The following is a 10,458-nucleotide window of genomic DNA, read 5'->3' as shown; positions in this document are numbered from 1 at the left end:
GGAGGGAGGGAAGACCTACTTGCCTCAGGGAACCAAATGCAAGTAACAAATCTGTGGTGTCCAATGCAAAATGGAGGAAACTATTTGGAGAAACGGTAGCAATCAAGGAAGATCTACCGTTCTAGCTAAAAGTTAGAAATGCATCCTGTGTTTCCAGATGGAACTCGAACTTAGTATTCAAAGCGTAACAAACAGTGAGAAACATGTTTGATGAGACACTTCTAGGTAGCATTCATTGGACTTCCATAGCCTGTTCTAAATCAAACTGTGTGCTTTCATATCAGGGTTTATGCCTAACACTTTTTAAATTCCCCATCATGTTAAACTTCTTTTTTCTTCCCTTTTTTTTAATTTGCCATGAAAAGAGTAAGTTTTGGCTATTTAACAGTTAAAGTGCTTACAGAGGTCAGGAATTTACAAATTATTTACAGTCAGTCTCAACTCTTGCTAAGATCTCTAAACTCTGTAATAGCATACAAATATAATCTCCATGGTAAAACATAACAATATGATCTAAAAGAGATATTAAAAAATTATAATGCCCAGTGAGCAGCACTTAAGAGTGGATTAAAGTCTAATACAGTAATTACAACCATAAAATCGATAAAAAAATAACTACTAGTGAGCTAAATAAGATGGTTTTGTTAAAATGAAAAAGAGCTTTATGGCACAAATTAATTGAAACAATTATTAAATGCTTACAAAATTTTTAATCACTTCAGCACCAAGCTGACATATAAAGATGGACTGACAGAGAAGGTCCTTATTTTAATCAATAATTTTCAACAGCAGCAGAAAGGTCTATATATATTCTGTTTCCATTTCCAATTCAAAATGCTTCCGCATGGTTAAAGACTACCAGTCTTTTCAACTATTACAATTAGAGCTCTTTTTTCCAGATACTTCAGCACAATCCTAGTTCAAAATTACAGGTGTCAGTAAAATGCTTCACAATATAATTGAACATGAACATAATTTTGCACATACAATTAAGTATTCTTTAACCATAATTAAAAAAAATCATTAGCGTGACTGAATATGTAACAAAGATTGATCAAATGTCACCTATTACAACAGTTTAATTATCAATTCATTGTATGGACACCCAAGATTCAGATTAAAAACCAAACAAATTAGTTAGTCTCTGTCTATCACGGTATATTGAACAGATCACTAGTAAGTTGTTTCATAAGAAGACATACTAGACTTGGTTGGTATTTTGCCTTTTTGAGATTCAGATTTTCCTAAAGAAAAAAGCAAAACGATTTTTCTCTGCAGTTTAAAAAGTTCAAACAGCACAGAAACTGAATGTCCTTTAGAAACTATAGAAGTAGCAAAACTACTCAATAGGTCTCTCTAAGTACTTTTTGGGCTTAACTCATCGTATGAAATTAAGTTCTGAGCAGAACCATGAAACGTTTGTGTTTGAAGCACTGGACAGCTCTACGGGAATAGGCATCTTTATCTCTTGGGACGAGAACCTGCTGAATGCCAAACACCAACACAATGTTCAGAGGAGTGAAGTCTGGACATTTAAAATTTTAGCAGCCCAGAAAGAACATGCAGCTCTTAAATCAACTCAGACATTAAAAAGGATAATTCCACCAGCACTAATCCTATTCTAATGAAGGATGTGATATAAACATCTCCAATTAAATAAGAAACCGTAACATGATACATAAATATTAAGAATTGTATCAACCAACCTTTTAGACACATCTACAGCAAATATTTCAAAGCATGAGAAGTACACAGAATGGTGCAATTAAATAACCTCTTTCACTGTGGATACACAAAAATACATATAAAAATGAAAAATTTTTAATTGACTACGTTTTATGAAGAACTTGACCTGCGCATATATACACACAACATATAAATATATACAAGAGATTCATATTTTAAATTTCTATGTGCATAAATAGCAAAAACTATGCAAAGTATAAATTCAAGGCCATGACATGGAAGTACTTTATTACAAGTCCTTACTTGTATCCACAGAACTGCAGACAACTGACCAACCAAGACATTTGTAACCCAAGACAGAAATAAGTAAATAAAGTATGATTAGTGGACCCAAGATTTTTTCAGAACACTAAAAAAAAATGCGTTATCTAATTTGTATTTCATTTGAAGTGAATGAAACAAACACATTTACAATATGGCAGCAATAAAAAAAAAAAGGACTTGTAAAATCCTCAGTATAACATGGTTTTAAAAGGTGAAAGAACATTTTAACTGCACCTAGGCGTAAGTAAAAATATTTTCCCAAACAATACTATGTAGTATTTATTAAAACAATCATTCTTTAAAATAATTTGGATGTAACAACTTTAATTTTGCACTAAAAATACCTTCCTTTCTCTTGAAAAATTTGTGATTTTTTTTTTTTTACAAAACAGATGGCCAGAAGATGCATTCACAGTGTACACAGCAGAAAGACTGAAATATTAATGAACCTTTGAAAATTGTTGCTGAATTCTAAATTAACTTCCTTATGGAAAAGTCAAAATGCAGCACACTTTTTATGTTCTTAGGTATTTTTCCATTACTTCCATTTTCAAAAGAAAGGGGGGGGGGATATATACAGCAACAGTAAAAGCTTTTTTCTTTCTTATTTTTTTTAATAATTTTCTGCATTTTTATTTTTCCATTTCTTGTTACTAAGATTCAAGCGTCAATTCTACAATAAGATTGGTGGTTACTGGTGGAAGAATCTGGAACACTTATAACACAGAATTTATTTAACTACAAGAAAACATAAGCCCAGATCAGGGCGTGCAGAACACAGACACAAACCCTAGGAGTTGTTCTATAAAAGATGTAGAAAAAAATCTTCCCAAGCTTACCCTCACAGAAGATGCAGAATATTTATACTAAGTTGAGTTGGCAATACTGCCTTTATAGTTTATTGCAATGCTAATGAGAAGCCGACATAAATAAAAAATAAATTTAGCATTATAATAGGCTATTTTTTTCCTAGAACTTCCTTCTTGCTAATTTAGAGAGAATGCCATGCAATTTTAACGTCTTTTATCAATGTTTAAGAAAACCCAAGACTACTGTTATCTACAAATGCTCAACCTTCTCCAAATGGCTACCTCAAACTCTAATGTAATTACCAGATGTCTTACAGTAAGCTGAAGAATCTCAGACTCTCCCAAGCATGAAACCAGCCAAATGCTAAACATCAGTAAATTCTGGAAACACAAATCCTGAATTGATTTTGGCATTCCTACGCCACGTTTCTTTGCCTCCAAACCTAAATGAAGCAAAAGTGGAAGACTGCATGCCACGTGAGTGTGACCTTTTACAAACCATGAGAGATAGTTCATAATTTAGAGCAGAAAAGCCCTACTGACATTACAGGAAACAGAAAAGATAATTAGTTATAACAGATTACTTATATTATTGAGTCATCTATTGATCCTCCTTCTCAATATTTTTGTATAATACCTAGAACAATCTGAATGATAATGACAATGAGATAAATGAGATTGAATAATGTTTTATCTTCAGATTCCATCTGGTCTATAACAACGTTCTATTAACAAACTCAAAAATTTCATTAAACACATGATTCATCAAAATTATTTTCTGGAGTTTAAGCAGACTGAGATTATGATTAAATTAAGAGTAGCTTGGCTGTTTGAAGTCTACTGCAATGTTCTGCAGTATACACACAAGGACAGTTACTTTGCCAGGAATTGTGATCCATAAGGCTGGGTTAATGAAGGTTGCTTGAATCACTAACGTAATGCATTAACACTCTCCGAAGGGCGAGCATCACTTTTCATACATGGGTAACCCATTACAGCAAACAAGCCATACAAGCTTCTTCCACTCGCACAGCTACTTATTATGTTAAGATTCTCTTCACCACGGAGTTACCCAGCATCAAAAAAATCATGTGACACAGTAGCAACAGGAATATTATTTTCTTCTACAATAACCTTAATTAGCACTTAGGATATTTACAGTAAATATAGATCGTGAGATTTCTTTTGTAGAAACAAAGTTACTGAATTCATATCAACCATACAGTTCCCTTTAGCTACAGCATAGCAGACCCAGTAAAAAGATAAAAAGACAGAAGCAAAAAGAAATTGAGAAGAGTAAAGCACAATAACATATAATTTAATCAAACTATGTCGTGACTCCATCAAAAAGCCAACCAGGTCAGGATCCCTTACCTGAGGCATCCAAAAGTTTATGAAGTGACAGCGGTACACATCCACCATTGCCTGTCTAACAACTAAAACTTTAATTCAATCTTACGTGTACTTTGGTGTATTTTTCTGGCAAAAGAAAGTAACTGAGTGCACAGTCTTCTAGACAAAAAGAAACAGCCCTAAGAATTTTGAAAGATGCATATCTTTTACTATCCAAAACTTTAACTGGACCACTGTATTATAAGGGTTGTGATCAGCAGTACAAAGCCCAGTTGACAGCTAACTACTAATGGTGTCCCTCACAGGGATCAATACTGGGGCCAGTACTGTGCAACACCTTTATTAACAACTACTGATGGCATAGAGCGAACTCTCTGTGTTTGTGGCTGATACCAGATTGGGAGGAATGGCTGACATGTTGAAAGTCAGGGCTACTATTTGGAGGGACCTTGGCAGGCTGAAGGAATGTCTGACAGAAATCTTCTGGCGTTCAGGAGAGGCAAACATCCTGTATCTGGGATGGAATAGTCTCATGCAACAGTACTGACTGGGCACCAGCTGGCTGGAAAGCAGCTCTGCCAAGAAGGACTTGGGGGTCCTGGTGGACAACAGGCTGTACCCAAGTCAGCACTGTGTCCTTGCAGAAAGGAAGGTCAACTGTATTCTGGGCTTTCTAAGCAAGATAGAAGCCAAGAGGTCAGGAGAAGCGATTCTTCCTCTGTATTCACCACTTGTGAGACCATGTCTGCAGCATTATGTCCAATTCTGGGACACTAACACACAAGAACAAGTCCAGTGGAGGGCAACCGAGGTAGTTAGGAAGCTGGAGCACTGTACACATGAAAGGAGGCTGACAGAACTGAGTTTATTCAACCTTAAAAAGAAAAGTCTATGAACAGCTGCAACTACTTAATGGGAGGGTGTAGAGAAGATGGAGCCAGATTCTTCTCAGAGGTATACAGAGGTAAAATAAAAGTCAGTACACATCAGTTCCATAAACAAAAATTCTAATTATTTATATTAAAAAAAATAAATCACAATGACTGTAGTCAAACCCTTGAACAGTCTTACCCAAGGAGGTTGCAGAACCTCCATCCCTGGAGTTACTCAAAACTCAGCAGGGTAAGACTCTACACAGCCTGATATAAGTTGGCCCTGTCCCCTTAGATCAAGAGAGGCGAGAGCAGAGGTTGAAGAGAAAACTGGATTCACATTTAGAAAGATAAATAATTACAGTTTTTGATACGGAACTACTTCAACAATGTCCTATTAAATACAGTCCTATAAAGACCTCACAAAATTATTTTAAATCAGATAAAAAATCAGGAACCCACACTTTACTTTCAGTTACAAAGACTGGTAAAGGACAGTTTAAGAAAATACATTTATTTGCTACAACTGTCTGTCTGGTTTTGTCTTTTTTTTTTTTTTAAGTGTAAAGCCTTAAAAATAATGCTTCCCAAACCTAACCATTGAGAAAAGTTATTTAAGTATATCCCTAAAGCATTGAAGGTACAAATAAGCCTTCAGCATTTCCTTCTTTCTTAGAAACTAAACAATAATTTATTGTATTATGTTGTTTAATAAAAATTTTCAAAACAAAAAGGTTGATTATCAGAACAGCATTTTTCATTTTAAAAACTTGGTTAAAGAATTTATTTATATAAATGCTCATTGACCAAGTTCAGGAAGTCTATTTATAGGCATTGTAATTATGCACTTCATTTAATATACAATCATTTGCTTCTATAAATAATTGAAATGTAAACACCAATATTGATATAAGCATAAAATGACATAAAAAGTCACACTGCAAGCACTTAGATTATTTTTGAAGTAACAAAATACACTGCTTTAAAAATATTTTTAATATATTTTGTTACTCTATATACAAATGTATCCCCTTATATTTTTCATATACATTTACATTTTAAACAAAAAATGCATCTACAACAAAAAGTTTTACATACACTTACATTTATACTGTAATATTACATAAACATTGTTCTCCCTGCCCTTAGTTTTCGATCATCAAAAATACTTTAACATCCTAAAAGAGCACAAAGAGCTTTATCAAATATTCAGGATGTAAATATGTGCAGGCCAACCCAAAATCTGCTATGGTAAGCACTGGCACAAAAAAAGCTCACAGTACATGTAATGAAAAGATGGAATTAATCTTTCCAAGAAGATTATCAAATATTAAGCTACACAAGAAACATTTTTTCTATCTCATCATTGACAGGCAAGTGTGGCAAATATATGCCTGGTTCTGCTTGGCAACATTTTGTTAATACTCTGTTCATTAATTTAACAAACTATCAAGAGAGTATGTTTAGAATGGGCAAGCATTATCTCTTGCATTTCATTTAATTAAACTCTGTTCTAGCAATACGACAGTCAGCATTTCATGAAGGGAATTATTTTAAGGATGGAGGTAGAAAATATTTCAAAGTGCCCTGCTAAAACATGAAAGCATAATCTAAAATTACCCCTGCACACGCTGTAATTTATCTATAATATTAAAGATGTTATTTCCCGAGTTCATAATTAATTGGATTCCACAGAGAAATTATTCAGGCATTCCAGATAGCAAAATGATGCACAAAGGCACAAAACATAGTGCTGAAGGACAACCATAAACAACCACTGTGACTTGCCCGAATTACAACAATCATTGAGCTTAATGTGAAATGAATACTGGCTGCATTTTGTATGTGGTCATTACTCTGCTGCAAAGAAATTGCCATTGAATTTTGATTATATTGCCTTAATAAAAAGTAATGGAAGAGGCTCATGCTCTAGTGGTTTTCTTTTAAATGATACACGACAGTGATCTTGCAAAGGCCAGTGTGCCACAAATTGATTGAGTATGACACCTCATCTGAGGAAGGCAATGTAACCCCACCATTGTAGGTATCTGCAGTGATGTTGGCTTGACTTCTTGCAAAGATTTTAACTAAACACTTTCAATGAAACACCAGTTAGAAATTAGGTTAGCTTTTAAGACTTACCATCGATCCGACTAACAAGTTCTTCCAACATTTTCACTTTCTTTTGAATTCCCGGCTGTGCAAACGTGTAGTTATCCTGAAGAAGAGACCATATAAAAGTATGAGTTTGTGGAAAAAAAAGTTTCTTTTCCTTCAATTACTTAACTCATGTATTTTGCCATGTTTTCTTAAGGTGTTTGTGTCTTGTTTTTACATTTCCTAGGTCTGCTTCTACAGTTAAGTAGAAAATCATCACATTGTATAGTCCTTCTTCGAGTCTCTGTCTCTAACAGTATACCCTATAGCTATTACTGCATCAATTGCTCTCTACTAGCTAATCTAGTGCCCCTGAAGTTACATCTTTATTGCATAAGTCCAAGTAGCTTTAAAAGGCTATCATCTTAAATGCCAAAATGTGCCACGCTAGAGATTTTTTTAAGGTGATTTTTTTCTCATAAATTTACAATTTTATCACAAATAATGTAGGAAATATGAAAATTTAGACCCAAATCAGTGACAGGATAAGAATTTGACCTTTAGAAGTTCAGAATAATATCTTCCAGCAGCATAAGAACTCAAAAGTCTATTTCAGTGGAGTCATGACTGTTCTGAACCCAAGGTTACAGTTAATATCATGAATCAAAATCTAACACACAAGCTATATAGCTAAAATGGCAGGGTATTTGCATGTATTTGTTTGAATGTATTAACTCTAACTGGATTTTTTAGCTTTGGACTGCAGCTCTATAATATAGACTATAGTTTGTAATAATGAGAAAGAGAAAGATATCTCCACTTTAATGTGAAAGCGATCAATCTTTTTAAATAAAGATATTATTTAAATACACAGCAATGTTTCTGAATATTTGGTCGACAATCACTCCACTCAACTCATTTTGTTATGGTTTTCTATATAGAGATATTCAAGAAAAGAAAATTACTAATATATATTTTTAAAACAAAGTTGCTATGTAAAATTGTTTTCATGTAACCACTACGTACAGAGAAAACCAGGGTAAAGGATTTTTTGTCTCCACTGCTATTGTTTGAATAATTTCTTTATGAAAATCAATTGGAGAGCTGAGCAACTACCCCAAAAATCATCCTAAAAAAATTTTCACTGATGTTGGAATATTAATTTTTCTTGACTTGGTTTCAAATTTTAACTTGGTCTTAGAGGGATGAATATCAGTTCATTTTTATGTATCTTTAGACATTTTTCTTTTTATAAAAAGAGGCCATATTGACTTTCTTGACATTGTTTACATGGGGTTTTTTATTTTGATTCATGAAATTGAATTGCAATTTAATCTTCAAATTCTATAAAACCGCCATAAAGCATGAAACCTAAAAGTTCACAAGGGAAAATTATACACTACTAATTCTGTTGGTTACAGTACTTCAGCCAACAACAGTGATTTACAGTATCAAAAAGTCTATTGTGTGCTCTTATCACTTGTAACTGACCACAGTAGTAGCTATTTAAAAAATTACAGCAAAGTTCTCTACTGGCCTAGCAGTAGCACTTTCAAAGTATTTGATGTTAGAAATCAATGTACAAACCAAAACAGTGTTGACGAGGAAGCAAGGATAATTCTCTGAATTTTGGAATTTTCCACAGGAATCACCAACTAAAATGGGCAATGATTTCATCTTGTTGGCATTTTCTCTCAAACAGAACATGAACATACTCAGTAGTGCATCAACACATCAAAACTGAAAGAATGTGAAGTCTCACACAGAATTCAAATCTACTGTAATCTTATTTTGGGGACAGAGAAACTATTCCATGTGCTGGGACAATACCTTTTATACAAGTCTGACACACTCCTATATTAGTCATGTATCATATCCAGGATACAGAATCTTTAGGAACTAGTATATTCATTTTCTTTACAGAAAACTGTAATGAAAACTGTATTCAAATTTTTTTCCAAATGTTTATATACTGTTCTATTTATTTATTTATTTAAAGAAAGTTAACGGGTATTTCTAGAAGTAGTACTGTACTCAAAGTACAACAATATGGTACTTAATTGTTTAATCTGCAGCAGATCCTCTGGAAAAGTATCTTCATGTATTTAACGTTGAAAGCCAACACAGAGCTAAAAGACTACTACTTCAATCATTAGTCTCCTCCCAGGTAGTCCAACTCCCAGCTGTGACCTATGAATCTGAGACTGTTCTCTTTCTCAAAGCATCATTTACTCCATACACACCTGGAAATGCAATCCAAAATTGCCATCTTGGATTTGAAAACAGGTAAGTTTGCTCTTCACTATATTTGATCTTTTGCCTGTTCATTTATTTTTCTGTTCATTATTTCAGCTGCAAATGAACACAGCTGAGAGTCACTCTTCTACTTGTGCTGACTCATCTAACTGGAAAGATCCCTGTTGGTTCTCCCAGTCCTCTCTTCTAATTAAACTACGCTGTACATATTCCCTCCAATGACACTTGTAATTGACTTTCTGGAGTTTGCGAAACTGTGAGAAGGACTTTGTAAACATGAAAAGTATTCTGTCATCCACTATTCTTGCTCCTTTTGTGCTTATAGGTGGAGGAAAAAGCTAGTAACACAGCTAAAATAAAAAACATGTTAAACCCATGAAATTCATTAATTATTTCACAGGGCAATACAGAAGTATAGTGGTTAAGATTTTAATTCCTCTATCATACAATTTAATTGGCGATAACAGCTTCAAAATTTGACTCAACTTTACTCCCAAATCTTCTACCTCCTCCCTGCCAAGCAGCACAGGGGCATAAGGAATGGGGGTTGTGGTCAGTTCATAACACTTCATCTCTGCTGCTCCCCATGGGCCATATGTCCTGCCAGAAAGCCCGCTCCTGTGCAGGCTCCTCTCCACAGGCCACAGCTCTTGCCAGGAGCCTGCTCCAGCATGGGCTCTCCACAGGCTACAACTTCCATCAAGGCATCTCCATCTGCTCTGGCATGGGATCCCTCCATGGGCTGCAGGTGGGTATCTGCTCCACCATTACCCTCCATGGGCTGCAAGGGGACAACCTGCCTCACTATGGTCTTCACCACGGGCTGCAGGGGAATCTCTGCTCCTAGAGCACCTCCTCCCCTTCCTTCTTCACTGACCTTGGTTACTGCAGGGATGTTTCTCTCACTTGTTCTCACTCCTCTCTCACAGCTGCTGCACAGTGGTTTTTACCCTTTCTTAAATATGTGTCGTGGTTTAACCTCAGTCGGCAACTGAGCACCACGCAGCCGCTCGCTTACTCCCCCCCACCCGGTGGGACGGGGGAGGGAATTGGAAAAGCAC

At 35.0% G+C, this 10,458-nt stretch overlaps 1 protein-coding gene across 1 annotated transcript in view; it reads right to left on the bottom strand.

Annotated features, from left to right (window-relative positions):
* TBC1D22A (TBC1 domain family, member 22A) overlaps positions 1 to 10,458 on the bottom strand; it is a 200,209-nt gene that overhangs the window by 90,077 nt on the left and 99,674 nt on the right. The window contains exon 11 of the mRNA XM_009324397.1: positions 7,187 to 7,262. Coding sequence (XP_009322672.1) covers positions 7,187 to 7,262 — 76 coding nt within the window. The remainder of the gene's footprint in view (positions 1 to 7,186; positions 7,263 to 10,458) is intronic.

The sequence above is a fragment of the Pygoscelis adeliae genome, unplaced genomic scaffold (genome assembly GCF_000699105.1).
Source record: "Pygoscelis adeliae isolate BGI_AS28 unplaced genomic scaffold, ASM69910v1 Scaffold315, whole genome shotgun sequence".
In the NCBI taxonomy this organism is placed as follows: Eukaryota; Metazoa; Chordata; class Aves; order Sphenisciformes; family Spheniscidae; genus Pygoscelis; species Pygoscelis adeliae.
Note: the sequence above shows the minus strand (reverse complement) of the source record. Positions and strands in the feature narration are given on the sequence as shown.